Raw genomic sequence first — 17647 nt, 5'->3', positions numbered from 1 at the left:
TTATAGTGAGAGGTATCATGTTAAAAGGAAATGGGATTCCAATTTAAACCCCCCAACTAAGCCCAAACCCTAACTAGCTAGTACAAGTTCAATAACAATGTTACATCCATAAGTATCAGAAACTAGTATCTATCAAAAGCTTAATTATATCATCAGAGTAGTTACGAAAGGTCGAAGTCTGTCAATCGGAGCTTGATTAACAGTAATAATTGAGTCTTGACGAGTATTTCTGCAGACCATTAACTAATTATTGCGCTACTTGAAGGGAGTGGTGTTGTTGTTGTTGTACTCTCTGTTTGCATCTGGGACTGGATTCCATTCCCACAGTCTGTCAGAAAAGGGGGTCTGAAGCGGGCTCGGAAGCTTGTTCAGCGTCAGATTTTGAGACAGTGATGATGACGATGATGATTGCGGAAGCAGCAGCCCTTGGAGCTGCGAATACTGAGGCGGGTAATACTGTTGTAACTGTGGGTGCTGTTGTTGCTGCTGATTAATCGAAGCTGCCGCAGCTTGCTGGTAGTTAACTAGTCTATGGAGATCATCCACGGCATTCGTTGAAGATGAACTGGGGAACAAGTGGGGAAAAACCAAAGAGCAGCTGCTCGGAGTCGCGGCTTGCTTCGACAAGTGATGGTGGTGGTGGAAATTAGCAATCCCATCTTCTTCCATGAGCGCGAGCTGCGCCGCGGCCGAGATCGGAGGGATTGGGTAGTATGCGTTGCTGACATTGTGTTTCGAGAGGCCGAGTGTGGTCGTGACATCGGAGCTACTGCTTCCATCGGCTTGATCGTTGTTTTGGGGTGACTGCGACGATAATTGTCCCCCTCCTCCTCCGCCTCCCATGAATGCTTGGAATCTTTCAATCGCATTCGCTTGCAAATGGAGGCTGTGGCCGCTAATGGTCATGTTGTGGTGATGCTTATTCTGATCGGATGACGAGATAAGTCCTGTCGATCTCGAAGAGGAAGAAGAAGATGCTCGCGTTGGAAGCGTACGAGGGAGTGATGGGTGGTCTTCAACTCCAGATCTCTTGTACACTCGACATAACGATATTTCTGCCTGGAAAATATTGACAAAAGAAAAACAAACCAATATAAAAGAAGAACATGAGTGTTCACGGGTTAGAGATGAGAGAAGTTAATGTAGTACGAGACCACGAGAGAAGCCAATTTCAACGGAAATATGAAGGACAACTGCGCAAAATTTTCTACGACATTCACTGCAAAGAAGGATATTGAATCTGCAAGAGGTCTTGATGAGTTGGTGAACTGATATAAAGGTGATGAATTCCTTCTTGAAATTTGTGCAGAAATTTTGAATATCCTATTTACACTTATCGGAAAAAGCATATTGCGTAATCGTTAAATCAGAATCCTAGGAGTCTTAAAACTAGGGTTAACTAGAGATATCCTAACTTCATAAAAGATTGCTCAATTTCACATCTTTGGCAAAGAAGAAGTGATTGAATCTTTAGCTAGAGACTTTGCTTTCTTGCATGGTCAAACGACATCTCTACTTTAAAGTTTCGAAATCATCTCTTTTGTGTTAGATGATTAATCTGCTTGTGAAGAACCTGAAGAGAATGGAGATGGTTGACACCTTTTGATAGCGTTCAGTCTCGTGCTGCGGCAAGCGGTACTCATTCATAATCCAGCTGGTTCGGATCCCTTTGGGGGCCTTGCCGGAGTAGAAGACGAGGGTTTTCTTCAGCCCGATTGAACGGGAGTTCTCACCTCGAATCATCCGGTCGGCTCCCGTCGCCTTCCAATAGCCTGATGTGGTCACACGGTTGGGCCGATCACCATTCCTGTACTTCCGGTCTCGGGGCACGTAGAAAAACCACTCTTTCTCTCCAATTGCAGCTAAGGCTAATTTGGAAAAACAAAACCCACAAAAAAGGGTCAACGTGCGCCTTAAGATTAAGCATCAGATCTTGATGCTTTTGTATGAATAGAGAAGAACTGCTTGAATTAAAACCCCATCATATGAAGAAAGATATCAATTAATTGAGTAGCGTTTAAGTAAATACCAGGAAGCTCCCAAGGGTCATAGCGATAAAGATCGAGGAAGGTAATGAGTTCCACGTTGAAGCGCTTGCCCTCAACCTTACGGCGAAGGTAGAACTCCACGAGCTCTTCCTCGGTGGGGTGGAAGCGGAACCCGGGCATCACCATGTCATGCTCATGATCGTCTTTGGTGTTGTCGTTGATGGTGTCGCTGGTGTCTTCATGGCTCATGGTTGCAGCAATTGCCATAAAAATCACTATAAGCTTTCTATACAGCTAAGAGGAGCAAACTGAGTGATCCACTCATCATCACCATCATCGGCATCTCTTGTTTGGTGAAGCTTCCACCCTAATTTATAGCATGGCCCAAGTGTACGGATTTTCTGGGTGATATATGAAAGAAAGAGGTATAGGCAAGATAAGAGAGTGGTTAAAATCCTAGTACAGATGAATATGGTAACCTCTCTCTCTCTCTCTCTCTCTCTCTCTCTCTCTCTCTCTCTCTCTTCGTTCTTTTCTTCTAGTGCAGAGAGAGTCAAACGACCCGCAGAGAGAGAGAGAGAGAGAGAGAGAGAGAGAGAGATCTACATAGCTTTCAAGCCCTACGCGTTAATAACAGCGTTTAAGATGAGAAAATGACATCTCAAAAGGGAGGACAGTCTGACCTCATGTTCTTAGCGGTGGCCTTGGACCTTTCTCCCTCCTTCCCACTACCTCCATCCCACGCGCCCATCCCACACCATTCCATCCATCCAATTATAATATCGAACTACTTAATTCTTTTTTCAAGAATAGGCGATAAGCTAAGAAAGTTAAGCTGGTGATATTATTATTATTATTATTATTATTTGCTTTCTGTTAGTAAGATCACACATCAAACTATTAGGGTACGCGTGACAACGTTCTGTGCCCGGAAATTGATTCTACTCAGAAATGATTCTTTTTTATTATGTGCCCGAGAACAATTTCTAAACATTTGAAAGCGTTTGATAACTGCCCAAAATTTCTATTCTTAGAATAGAAACAGAACAGAAATGCGTTTGATAACTATACAAAATTTATTTTTATTAATAATATTTTGAATTTTTTAATATTTCTTTCTTTTTTTTTTCCTTTTTTTTTCTTTTTTTTCCTTCGCTTCCTTGGCCATGGTCGTTCGCTGGCGCCGGCGATCGGCCACAGGCCAGGGCCGACGAGGGCGTCGCGGCCCTCGCTGCCGATCGCGATGGCGAGGTCGGCCTCGCTATAGCCGAGCGAGTCTCGACCTTGCCCAGATCTGGCGAGGCCTCGCCGTTGCAGCCGCGAGCCGCCCTAGCCGACCACCGGGAGGGCCGCGACTCCCTCGTCGGCCCTGGCCGGTGGTCGGTTGCCGGTGGCCGGCCGGCGGCAGACCGGGAACAAGAAGAACAACAAACCAATATGGAAGAAAAAAATCAAGAAGAATCAGAAATGGAAAAATTGTTCAATAATCAATAAACTACTTGTTTTTGCTTCTTGATTCTGTTTCAAAACTAATTCTGGAATAATTTTTTGCAAATTTGTGTCGGGGCACAAAAATTTTAACAAACGGATTTTTACTCCCAAACTGATTATGGGAACAAAAAAACATAAATTTTCACTATTTGGCAGCTTGCCAAACACCCCCTTAATCTACCCGCACAGTTTTATTAAGATATGTTTGTTTGATAACAAAAAGTGAAAGAGGAGAGAGAATAGAATTATAAGTGGCATTATTGGCAGAATATCACTCGAGTGATGTATAATGAGTTAAGCTCTTCCATGTGGATGGTTTAAGTTGATTGTAATTATGGTTTTATGGTTCCTAAGTTAACTTTTTTCGGGGATAATTGTTCAAAAAGTACTAAACCTATTATATGACGACTAATTCAGTCTGAAACCTTTTAATTATGCTAATTAAATCCTAAACATTTTGACAATTTGTCAATTTAATTCTAAACTTGTCAATTATGTCAATTTAGTTATAAAACTTTTGAAGATTTGTCAATTTAGTTCTAGACCTATTATTTGAATATTTGGCCTAAAGGATTACATTAGCAAATTGTCAAAAGGTTTGAAACTAAATTGACAAATCATCGAAAGGTTTACGATTAAATTTGTACAATTGAAAAATTTAGGCTTAAATTAGCCTCCATATAATAGGTTTGGAACTTTTTGGGTAATTTTCCCACTTTTTTGGAACTAGTGTGCTAAGTATAATAAAGTTATGCTATTAAAAGGGTGCCTATGCCCTTTCTAGAGATAACCGGGCGTGCTTGAGCTGGACCTAATGTCTGACTTAACTTGTTATCCAATCAAACCCATCCTTGATGAAATTAATGTATAATTTTGCTTGTCAGGTTAATCTTGCGTCGGGCATTCTATCTCAATGGCCTTGATTAAAATTCACCTAGAATTGCCCTTCGAGCCCTTTTGGTTTGAGCAAGGCTAATGGGGTCCATTGATGTCACGCTCATGATTAGGTTTAGCTCTAACCTTGAGTTTTGCTTTGATGGGTGAGAATTGCATGATCATCTTGTGAGATTTCGTGAGATCACTATCAACTGTTCTAAAAGCTTAAACTATTAAATGAATGCATGATTTAATATTTAATTGTGCTATCACTCTTTTAACGCTTAGTCTAGTCTTTTTTACTAGTATTAAGCGTAGACATATTTAATTAGGGAGGCAAATGAAACATGATAAGATTGGAATACAGGATCTCCTGCTCTAATTCCAAATGAGATTTCGTGGGACCACTGCTAACAGTTTTGAAAGCTTAAGCTATTAAAAATGCATGATTGATGCATGATTGAATATATAATTATTCTATCGCACCTTAGCAAAAATATATATAGTCAATTGTGTCCGTTCCTCATGTTACAAGCATGGATAACATCTCTTTTATATTATATCGAGTGCTTTGCCATTAAGAAAAGTACCGCCTACATATAGCTTCTAAAGGAGGGTTAGATAATCAATCAATTTTGTGGAACTGGTTGATTAGAATTCTTGTGGGGAAAGATTATTAAAAAAGTTCTAAATTGTTCGACGGCTAATCAAGTTCTAAACTTTCGATTTTATCAATTTAGTTCTAAATTCTTTAATAATTTTCCAATGTAATCCATCAAGTCGATTTTAGCTTAAAATGGCTAACGGTCTAGTAAACGCCGACCGTCCTACATGACATGGCGGCACTGCTGTTGACAATTATTTGAAATTATTTATAATTTTCTGAATTTTTCTTTCTTTTCCTTATTTTCTCTTCTTTTCTTTTTTCTTTCCTTTTTTTTTCTTTTTTTCCTTCGTCGAATTTTGGATCAAGCGCGATCGTCAAGGCCAACAAGGGGTTGCGGCCCTTGCCTGGTTTGGGCAAGTCGAGGGCATTGCCGCCCTCACCCAGCTGCAACACCCTTGGCTCACCTGTGGCTGGAGATCGGTAAAGAAACGAGAAAGAAGGAAAAAGAAAAAAGGAAAAGGAGAGGAAACAATTACAAAAAATTATAAACATTGCAAAAATTGTCCACGTTATTGGTTTTTTGCGAAAAATTGACCGGAAGAACTACATTGAAAAATCGACAAAATATTTAGGACTAAATTAGAAAAATCATAAAGTGCAGAACTGAATTAACTGTCATACAATAGGTTTAGAACTTTTTGAGTAATTATCTCTTCCGGTGAAAGTTTTCTTACACCAAAAACTAGCAAACACTTCCAAATTATCTAGAGGGATAGAGCACATACAAGCAAAGTTAATGAAATGACACGAGAAGATATTCTGCTCAAAATTCACTCCCAAATCGGAAATTTTTGAAACAATTAATCGAAACGGTCTATTAGGAAAAAAAAAACTTTAATAACCTGGAGAATATGGTTGCAAAGTCTATGAGCATTTGAAGCATTTTGCTCCATTAGATAAGAATCCAATAATATAAAACTCGAGGTCAAGTTTTCTCTGACATGGAAGACAATCGAAATAATATCAACATTTGATATACAATTTACAATCTGATAGGTTCAAAACTCTAGAATAATTCATGTTTTATATAGCTAGGATAATTTAATTTATTCACATAGGCTAGAATATTTGAAATTTAAGGTTGTTATTTTAATCTCTAATTTTGTTCAGTTTATTTTTACTAGTAAAAGACTATATTCGAACGGAAGGACTAAAAATTGTATCTATCTATATATATTAAGAAGAATAGGTTTCAAAAGAATTGACCTATAATGAAAGATGAAGTAAAAGTTTCGTGAAATAAAAAAATTTATTTAATTTACCAATTATAGTTTGGATAGTGCTAGAAATCTAAGGAATCATAATTTGAAGGGTTACGGACACATAAAAAAATTAGCCATTTAATGCCATTTGCAGTGGCAGAATTTTTTTTTGTTTCAATTTCCTAGAAAATTTAATTATTTTATTTTTTTTCGGGAGAGAAAGGGAAAATGTACTCTTCGGCACTTTTGCCATCAAACCTTAATTGGATCACTATCAACCTGTATAAAATGAATCAGCAGATGATTTGTAGAATGCTAAGATGAGCCTACTCGGTTAATTAACAACCTAATTCTTTTGTCATTTAGGTAAGAGCACACGTGTGGTGCGGGCGCAATTTAAGTCCAATGCGGGCATGTTCTTCTGCCGGAAAAGTGAAATTTGGTTGTCAAAAAGCCAAACGAGCATGCTGACAAATGATCTGCCAATATAAAAAGCTGCATGTGTTGAGTACACATGTGACCAATTGGCTCCCTCGTTTTGGTTATTCAAAATGTTTAAGGGATTCTGATTAGAAAAATTACCTACTTCTCCTAAAAAATTGTATATTATAATTCGATTGGATTGGAAATTATTATATGGTTGGTATGGATGGATAGATGGTGGTGAATGATGTGATGCGTGGCTTCTGAGGAAGCCAAAGTTGAAATGAGATAAAACAAACATAGAAAATTATATTGGTGGGGTTAGGGTTGGAGCTGAATTGGACAAAAGGAGTGAAAAAATTGTTTTTGAGCGAAGCGAGAGAGAGAGAGAAAGAGAGAGAAAGAGAGTCAAATGAAACCCGTGATCACTCTCTCTTCTGTAAAAAAAGACAAAACCAAAGGAGGGCTCCTCTTCGTTTGTTGTCTTATTTCCAACCATATCTCTTTCAACTCTCGTTTTTTTCTAGAAAAAGATATCCTTTTTTCTAATAGGCATTTTTCAATAATTTGACTCTTGAGCACCTCAAAATCTCGAATTAAAGGCAAACGGCTTCTTTTTGCATTAATGGGGACTCTTTTTCCTCTCTCTCTCTCTCGCGCTTTATATCGTCATCCAATGCTGTATCTCCCTAATTCCCAATTGAAAATGAACCCTCTCTCTCTCTCTCCTTCTCGTCCTCAAATCGCCTATTTGTCCAACTGGGTTTCTGTCTTGTGTAAAGCTAGCGTTCTTGATTTGTTGTGTAAAAGCCAAACCGTGTCTCATTGGTTTGGAGAGACTTGAAAGCATCGTCAACAAGTATGGGTCCTCCCCAGGAATCCAAAGACAACCGAGGATCCTGTTCATGCTGGTGGTGGAAAATTAAGTTTTTAGTTTTATCTTTTGACTTTTGATGTTGTAAGAGTAACTTTTCTGAGGACAATTTTACCTTGCTCACACAAATTAACTTTTTTTCCAAGATTTTCATATAAATGTTAACCAGATAGACAGAACTTCACTGTATATAAATTATATCTTGTTTTGTCTTATTTGCAAAGTAACTAAGCCATTGGTGTTGGAGTACTCCCCATTAAACGAACAACGAACGACCTTCTAGGGTTTTCTATTTCGTCAACTATATAATCTTTTATGGGTCTAGCGGTAATCAAGAAGGATCAGTTGACCACCCATGGGTAGCTCATTTGGTTAGGGCGTCTTGGGATTATGTGGTTAGCGCATTGGTCCCAGTTCGATTCCCCACCGAAGCACTTGTGATTTAAGTGGGGCTGGCGTGGTTCTTTGTCTTAGTCTCCCCAGAAATAGTCGAGGTGCGCCAAGCTGGCCTGACACCCCGCTTACCAAAAAAAAAAAAAAAAAGGAGGATCAATTGACCATCCCTTTCTGCGTGCTTGCATGACGTTCCGCAAATGAGGGTATTTTCATCGAGAATAATATCTCTTCCATTAAAAAAAGGGCGGAAAAGAAAGAAACGAAAAGAAAAGTTGAGATGGTCGCTAATAAATTATATATTGCTCAAGTCTTCTTCTTTCTTCTTCTTGTTTAGGTGGGTATTCACAAGAAATATGGTAGAAAACAAAGATGGAGACGACGTAGAGAAGATGATAGGGGAGATCACAAACATGGCAAGTCAGCAAGAAGCACAGTGATTGATGTCACGCTTTGAGGGCCAAGTTAGGATCTGCCTGGTGATGAGATTTGGTCACCAATCTGCTTATTAGATGATTGGCCATCTGAAAGCACGAAAAATTAGGTCGTGTTGCTTCTACAAGCTTAAAGAAGCAAGTTTCGTGCATAATCTCCACCCACCCGCGTTTAGTTTGTATTATGTCATACGAGGCTAAGCAACATTTGACTTTTCTTCGTAGATGAAACCCTAGGAATGATTACCCAGCTGAATGGCGGTCCATTGGGTAGATGACGGGGGCGTCGTTGTCGTTAGGGTCACAAGTCACGACCGACCACTTGTAAGGACATTTGTCAGTCAGATTATGATCGATCTTACTACATTCCGCCCATGGAAAAGTTGTCATTACTGGAACTTTGTAGCGACTCCCCCACTCTAGAGAGAGAGAGAGAGAGAGAGAGAGAGACTAGTATATGCTTGAATGTTCATTTACTCCAAGCAATGACCTTGATGTGATGGTAGCATTAAACCAGCATTACGATTACTAAAAGATTCCATCTGAAAGCTTAAACTGTTAGATTGACGACAAGATTTTTGTACGTGATAAAGTGTCATTTCTAATAATATAACTTATTAGACTATTCAGAATGTACATACAAAATCAGAATAACCTAATTGGATTTTTAATATATTTAAGAAATTTTACTACTAGAAAGTACTGGATTTCTAGAATCGCCATTGTTTGACTTAAACGAAAAGTTTAAAACGTTAGATGGATTCTTGGTGTAATATAGTTAAATTATTAGATCTTTCAGAATGTGCATACATAATCAAAATAACCTAATTCGATTTTTTTATATATTTAAGAAATTTTCTACTAGAACATACTGGATTTTCCAAGAATCTCCATTGTTTGACTTAAACAAAAAGTTTAAAGCGTCAGATGGATTCTTGGTGTAATAGGAAAATATTATAATATGATAAACTCCGTACGCTAGAAGAGGATGAGGTCGATCACGTTTTCACTGTGTTATAATTCAATCTCAAAGTTGAGTGTGGCACAATCTATTTATAAGTTTAATTCAATAGATGGAGGCATCTAGATTAATCCTTTTGCTAGTTTGATATTAGTCAACATATTCAAATAAATGAGGTTGATTATTCACTACCTTTTGATATTGATGATTTGTAAATGTCATATACACATTCAGGAGAAACATCTAATTCCATGTTCCTTATTTATTAACCATGAAGAACCTAGAAAAGGAATCGCATGATTCATTAACATAAGGATTATTAACAAGTGTCCGAGGACCCATTTTCATAATTAAATGGGTGTATTGTAATTGCGACCACAGTGGCGTTTTTATCATCGGTGCTACTTATGATCACGAAGCCAACTTTTCATTAGTGTTATATGGAAGCATATGACAATGCAGGCCAATATGCACTTGCATTAAAAAAGGTGTTGATTAGGTTCTGGGAGGACTCAAGAACTTATTTTCCTCGTTCCAACTCTTATGGAAAAATAAAATTCCTTAAAAGTTTGAAGCTATTAGAAGAGGGACCAACGATGTGTCGATAGCATATTACTTTAACGATGAATCATGCCATAAAACGTCATGGGTAAAAGTCCGAAGTCCACCATGACTACGAAACTCGGGCTTGGTGGGGAAGGGCTTTGATTGTTCTAGGCTTCTACATAGTCAAATTCCTTAGATTTGTTCGGTTCCCTTGTTGTTTTGCTTTCAACTTGCAATTTGTTGAGATTTTTCTTTAGAATGGACCCTAGTTGACCTGCTTTTTCCTCGCACCACAACCGTACCACAACCGTTCTTGCTTCCGCGAAAATTTCCAATTAACCAAGAATTTTATGGTTCCTCTCCACGTCTCATTCGATCGTTGGACTATAGATGCAACGATCAACTTCATCATGTCACCCGAAGTTGAGGTTTAGAGGTTATTTAGGGGTTTGAGTTGAGGATTATTTTGGAGTTATTTAAGGTTTAGGGTTTATCCAATGATATTGTGGATTTTTATCAAACATTGGAGGAAACCCATCAGCTTGGGCTTCGAACTCACTTTTTTAATCTAACTATATATATATTATTCGTTAAATCAAAATTTGTACACCGTTTCAGTATACTTACCATGGCTCAAAGCACGACACAGAATATTGAAATGGTTGCTCCCAATCGCCTAATATCAGAGTGATGGCTTGCCCTTTTAATTAGATTAGAGGGATGAACTTCAGCCCAATGCGTAAAAGTTAGTTTTAAGATAGCACCTCCCCATAATCCCAAGAACTGAAGAAAATCTCTTTTCTTATTGGGGCAAGATGACAATCGAAAATTATATTATGTAGTAGATACGAAGACATAATATGATCGCCAATCAAACTCGAGATATATTAATAATTAGATTTTTTATTCATTATTAGACACCAAGAAGCAGGTGTGAGAAATGGAAAAGGAAATCTAAAAAAGAAGGATGGGTTAATGCCACAAAAAAGTAAAAAAGTTTGGAGTGTTTGTGTTATAGTGGGTATAGTTTGAGGTTTTTTGTGGTATTTTCCCAAAAAAGAATACCCTGTGCAATCCATTGAGATGGTTTCTTTGAGTTTACTCCTAATAAACATTACATACAGATGGTCACTTCCTTAAGATGTGACTGAGATTATCTGAATATGTCTTGTTAACGGGGACTAGAGCACTGCATGAGATTCACTTTCTCTCTTCGCAATTCACGAGAGAGAGAGAGAGAGAGAGAGAGAGAGAGAGAGAGAGAAGGACCAAAAGGCAAAGCGGAACTGATGGAAACCTAGGAACCTGAGAAACTCTTCCATGAATGTTCCCACACCAGTCCGTTAGATGCCGTGCGCTACACTGCAACGAAGCTGCATCACCTCGTCTTCCTGCGAGGAGAAAAATATCTCCCGAGAAGTGGAGGAGAGCTGCACGGCGGGGGCCACCTAATGGTGCATACTCTAGATGGGGCGAAGAGGACGACGAAGAAGAAGACGGTGGCGATCGCAAGAAGACGACGAAAGAAGCATGTACACACATCGACGTCGACGTCTCCGCGTTGATATTGTTGTGTGGGTGTGAGAGTTCTGGCGATTGGCTATCTCCCACCAGATCTCTTGGGTGGACTGGACCATTTTGGCGGTCGTCGACCCCTCCAGTCCCCTCTTGCATGCGTCCATACGTCAATTTGGGTTTTCTAAATGTGGACGTGCATGTGACCGTGTAGCCGTATCTTGCATCACACCACACCAAAAAACCAGTCTAGCTCATCCCCATTTAATGCTCCAAGATCATCCAAATTCACTAATCATGCACACCCTTTTGACACGGAGAGAAAGAGAGAGATCGAGATCAAGTTGGGATAGGATCATATGAGATAATCGCCGACCCTAATTGATATAGACAGTGCTGCATGCACAACTTGTGTTGGATCAAGCCGTCCAGCCAATCTTCTTCGCCCAAAGCACGCCGAATCTTGTCCTTATTCGCTCCATAATCGTCGCCATCTCTCTCCGGCCAAATTAGGATTTTTTGCACTTTTTGATGGCGCCCTCTCTGATTTTCCTCTCGCTATGATGATCTCTGGGGGCTCGCACAAGAAAAAAATCTCTTGATTTGTCCACTATTGGGAAAGGACAATGTTCAGCTTTATGCTTTTAATGCGTGACGTTTACGTCCTACCGCAAACTGAAGATGAATCTAGAGCACATAATTCCCAAGGCAATTTGGGAGGGCCGAGGATAAAAACGTTGAGGATATTATCAAAAAAATATCTTAAATCTATTGCAAATATGTTAATTCAGTTATAAACCTTTCAATTGTACCAATTTAGTTTTAAATATTTTCATATTTTGCTAATTGAGTCATCCGGTTAAAATCGTTGATGTAGAGGTTGATCGTCCTATGTGGCACAGCCGACGCTGACATAAATATTTTTTACAATTTTTTGGATTTTTTCTTTTTCTTTTTTTTATTTTTTTTTACCGAGGGGCAACAAGGGTTGCTGGCCAACCCTTGCCAGCCACAAGCAAGGGCCAAGACGCCCTTGCAATCTGGACAAGGGGTCGCATGCCCTCACTTCGGCCGACAAAGGCATCACAACCCTCGCCCAAGCCCTTAATGGCAGCAAAGGCTTACAAGCCCTCACCCAGAGCTAGTGAAGGCCACAACACCCTCGCCAAGTGCTGGCAACCCTTGCCGACCCTCAATAAAAAAAATCAAAATATAAAAGAAAAAATCAAAAAATATTAAAAAATTCATAATATTAAAAAATTCATAATATTATTATAATATTATTTTAAAATGTCTACATCATCGCCGACATTGCCATGTAGGACAGCCGACATACACATTAGCAATTTCCAGTTAAAATTGGCCGAATAGACTCAATTGGCAAAATATGAAAAGTTTTAGGACTATATTGACATAATTGAAACGTTTAAGACTAAATTGGCATGAGTGTAATATGTTTAGGATTTTTTTTTTGTAATTGTCCCTAAACACGTGTAAGGGTTGTATCTAAGTATATGTGTGTATAACTTGTAGCAAAATAAATAATAGGAATATTCACATATTTATAATATATGATCACATATAAAACAACAGGAATATGATACTAAAGACATGAGTATATAGTATATCGTTGGAAGAAACATGACGAAAACATGAACGTGGATGGTCAAGAACAGTGAAGTCGAGGAAGGTGCAACATTTGTTTCCTTCACGGCCATGATCAAAGTTAAAAGGAAATACACAAATTCATTAATGATTTTTCAGCTCTATCGAAAGTTAGATGGGATCACAAACGTGGTGCACACGTCTCATACTAGAGAACCACTAACTTTGGTTATCTAGCCTAGCGGAAAACCCTAATTTTGCATCAGTAAGAGGAGCATCATTCTAGGATAGCTTAACTTAAGCATAATATTCCCTTAGAAAACTTTTCTCTAATTCAGTTATCGACTAATTCTGGGTTATCAATTATCATTTGAGTTAGTCACCGACGCGTACATGGTTTTTTTAATTTATCAATTGTTTTAATGGGTTACTTAATTGGAAATAAAGTTGGTGAGTCACTTTACAAAAGGTTGGTGCTTTCATATAATAGTTGGTCGATTTAAAATATTGGTAGGAAAGCTAAATAAAAATTGGTAAAATCAAGTAAGATAACTTGGCAATATGAATAACGAATCAAATAAACGCTGGTAACTAACTCAAATATGAGTTGGTAATTTTACTGTAAAAAGGGTTTGGTAAGCAAGGCAAATGATTTGGGTGGGGTGGGGACATATAATTTCAGGTGTGAGATTCGACTTCCACGTTCAAGTCAAATGAAAGTTGGTAAACTAAAACTATTAACTTAATCAAGGACCGGGTAATTTAAGACTTGGGTAAACAAGTTGAATAAAAGTTGGTAAAAGAATGATAAGTTTTTTTTTAGTGAGAGACAAGAGGAGTTGATAATAAAAAAAAAATACCGAATAAACGTTAGTAATTAACTCATATAAGAGTTGGTAACGTAATCGGGAAAACATTAGTAACCACTTCAATTAAGGCTGGCGATTTCTAAAAAGATGTAGTAAAGTTAACTAACAGACAAGTAAAGTAAGCGAAGGTTGTAAACACAACAGAAAACTATTAAATTTTAGATAGAAAAAAAAAAAAGAGACAGAAAAACATTGGTAAGCAACTCAAATATGTTGGTAATCGGTAAATCAAAAATGGTTGGTAATCTAAAGGGAGAAAAGCAAGTAAGCCATACAAAAAAATGTTGGGAAACTCATATCAGAGTTCATATAAATAAGGCGTTTGTCATAAAGAAAAATAAAAATCGATGAACGGTAAAAAAAAAATTAATAAATTAAAATAAGACAAATAGACTTTGGTAAATAAGTCAAAATGAGAGTTGGTGACTCAAAATCGGTTAGTAATTCAACTAGAGAAAAAAAAATTTAGTCAGTCACTAAAATAAAGATAGGTATGTTCTTATAAAAGTTCATAAATTTAAGCTGTTGGCCGGAAAAACAAGAAAATGTTAGTAAAAGGCGAGTAAATTGATGATTTGCAAACCTTAAAAAAGAGTGTATACTAGGAATGGCCATAAAAATATTGATAAGTTATAAACAGGTTATTGCGAAATCAGGTGCCAATAACTTTTTCTACCAACAGTTTTAAAACACTCGTCAACTTTTTAGAATTCTACCGACACAGAAAAAAGATCTTTTTTTCGTTAACAGATCAGTAAGATCTTCCTACCAAATGAGACTAGAATGGCCATATCCAGGTGATGAATGGTCTAGAACTCATGTGTGTCCAATCAAGCTCGCTGTTTAGGCCTTTCTTAAACCAATTGGTGCCGACTTTAGAGACTTGGATAATGAACTGTGCATCACTATTTCCTTGTTTCCCTACACCTGAATAGCCAGTAAGAACTTACAACAGGTTCTTCTTAAATTACAAAATCAGCAGAATGAGAACATGCCTTCTCATAGTTGTTTTTCCGTAAAGTAAAAACGCCAGAGTTTTCAGAGAGAAGATGGATCAATATCATCTCAACCATGGTTAATAGACCATACGATATTTTACTTTTTCGATTTCAGAGCACCCAAGGATAAGATTTGATCATTTGAGACCCGAGCAAGTGAAAGGCAGAGTTAGCTAGTAAAACTGCATTATTGTGCAGTTTGACGCGCGCACATGCACGTCGATCCATCCCTCAGGGCCACAAGCACGGGGACGAAACCGCCCAGGCCCCACCTCCTGATCCAAAGCTTCTTCTGAAAATTTCATGTCCTATTAATTGATGACCACCCAGAGACCAACCGAAAGACTTGGCCAGTTATGGGTTTCAGCAGAGACTCTCCTTTTGTTCATGTCTGTATGGAAGCTGCGGAGAGAGATGAGGCATCCAAGATTTGCTTGGGAGTTAGTTGAGGTCAGTGGCTTATGATGTTGCCGACTCTTAATTGCTAAATGCCAGACTTATGCATCTCTTGCCAATGGCCCCATTGCATTGGCATTTTCTCCAAGCACAAGCACAGATGAACATGTCCACATCCACCGCTGAGAGATTAAAGCATGCTTCTGAAATGGTAGGGTCGGGGTCAATCTCCATTCAAGACTGAGAGAGGACCATCTGACCGAGAGTCTCTGACTGTCTCTTGACCCTCTGACTTCGCCTATTAAATGAAACGGTGGTGTTGTGTGGATGTCTGGTTGGTTTCTGTGTGTCCCCCCACTTAATAAGGAGGGCAGGTATCTCGTGAACTGCCCTCGATACACAGCCAGCGACTGCAGTCAGTCAGATCAGTACAGCAGCAGCAGCAGCAGCATGTTCCATACAATAGTTTTGTACGTTTACATTTGTGATTCGGTCGGTGAAGCTGGTGTCCCTGTGGGTGTGTTTGTCTTGTCCAATCTGTTATTCCATGTACACGTATACAATGGAAATAATTAATGGGGTCTTGAGCCAGAAAAGGAGCATGGAAAATAATAGGGCGATCACCTCATCTAATGCTTCTTGAAGAGTATCAAATCAACATATAGCTCTCAGCACACGTCAAGCCTTTGAATGCATGGTCCAGACGCCTCTTCAACTCGATACGATATTGCTGACACTAAGATTAGACAGGGAAGATGGTGGTTTGGTAAACAAGCTAGAGGTGGCCAACCTGTGAGCAAACCTATAGATACATTGGTGGCTCAAGGGTACCTCGAAGTATATATCGTGAGGCATCTCAAGTATCGTGATCGATAAACGTTGATATCATGAGGTATTTCAAGTATATATACATTAGTATCGATTCTAAACCTCACAAGCTTTGGGTTGGTCTCTCTATAATACAACTCTTTCAAACGTTCCAAAGGATTAGGGTGCGCATGGAATGCATTCCGGAATAAAAATTCTGTTCCGGAATGCATTCCGGAACAGAATGGCGTTTGTTAAAAAATTTCGGGAATGCATTCTGGAGGGATTTTTGCATTCTGGAATAAAAATGCGTTTGTTAAAAATACTTGATTCCAGAATGCATTCTTGATTCCGAAATGAGTTTTTGGCAAGAAAAAGAAAAGCTACTTTTTGTAGCTTCTCGATTCCGAAATGCATTCTCCCTATTTTTTCACAAATTTTTTTTTTAGAAAATGCATAAAAATTGAAAAATTCTAGAAAAATTCATAAAAATTTCCAGAAAATAAAAAAAAGTCAGATTTCGGGAAAATATGAAATTTGGTGAATTTTTTTTTAAAAAATAAAAAAAAAATCAAAAATTTCAAAACTTCACAGAATAGCTTAAAACACATGTGGCCACCCACTTTGAGTGAAATTTAAATTTTTTGAGGTGCCCAAAAAAAATCAAAAATTTCAAAACTTCACAAAATGGCTTAAAATACCTGTGGCCACCTACTTTGAGTGAAATTTAAATTTTTTGAGGTGCCCAAAAAAAAAGAAAAATAAAAATAAAATAAAAATTTTCAAAACTTCACAAAATGGCTTAAAATACCTGTGGCCACCCACTTTGAGTGAAATTTAAATTTTTTGAGGTGCCCAAAAAAATAAAAAAAAATAAAAAATTTCAAAACTTCACAGAATGGCTTAGAATATCTGTAGCCACCCACTTTGAGTAAAATTTAAATTTTTTGAGGTGCCCAAAAAAAAAAAAAAAAAAATAAAAAAAATTCAAAACTTCACAAAATGGCTTAGAATACCTGTGGCCACCCACTTTGAGTGAAATTTAAATTTTTTTAGGTGCCCAAAAAAAATTTAAAAAAATCAAAAATTTCAAAACTTTACAGAATGACTTATAATACATGTGGCCACCCACTTTGAGTAAAATTTAAATTTTTTTAGGTGCAATAAAAATCAACAAATCAAAACGGATTTCTGTTCCAGAAATCAATTTCTGGAGCAGAATTAGTCATGTTTTACCAAACAGATTTCTCATCCAGAAATCAATTTCTAGCAAGAATTTGATTTCTAGAGCAGAATGGTTACCATTCGCACCCTTAATGTTTGGAAAAGTTGAGAAAGTGGGTGAAAAGTTGGGCAAATTTTTGAAAATTTGTGGGAGTAAAAGAGAGGGCTTAATTCCAAAAAAAAAACACCAACTTCAGGTCTAGGGACAATTCTGACCCGAACTTTTTTTTGTCCCGTAAAAGCACCAATTTTAGGTCAAAGGATAATTTTGGCCCGAACTTTTTTTTGTCCTGTAAAAAGGCACCAACTTTAGGTTGAGAGACAATTCTGGCCCCAATTTTTTTTGTCTCGTAAAAAAGTACTAACTTTAACTTAAAT

At 37.9% G+C, this 17647-nt stretch overlaps 1 protein-coding gene across 1 annotated transcript; it reads right to left on the bottom strand.

Moving 5' to 3' along the window:
* Window positions 1-2507, bottom strand: LOC115691200 (NAC domain-containing protein 35). The gene is made up of 3 exons (XM_030617778.2): window positions 2030-2507; window positions 1600-1868; window positions 1-1059 (listed from the first exon to the last, which is right to left on the bottom strand). Exons 1-3 carry the CDS (start codon window positions 2253-2255, stop codon window positions 256-258), a joined length of 1299 nt encoding a protein of 432 aa, XP_030473638.1. The 5' UTR covers window positions 2256-2507; the 3' UTR covers window positions 1-255.
* Between the last annotated feature and the right edge of the window lie 15140 nt (window positions 2508-17647).

This window comes from Syzygium oleosum, unplaced genomic scaffold, assembly GCF_021117445.2.
Source record: "Syzygium oleosum isolate NSW1041296 unplaced genomic scaffold, Sole_v2.1 Sole_v2.53, whole genome shotgun sequence".
In the NCBI taxonomy this organism is placed as follows: domain Eukaryota; kingdom Viridiplantae; phylum Streptophyta; class Magnoliopsida; order Myrtales; family Myrtaceae; genus Syzygium; species Syzygium oleosum.
This window is presented reverse-complemented; position numbering and strand designations above follow the sequence as displayed.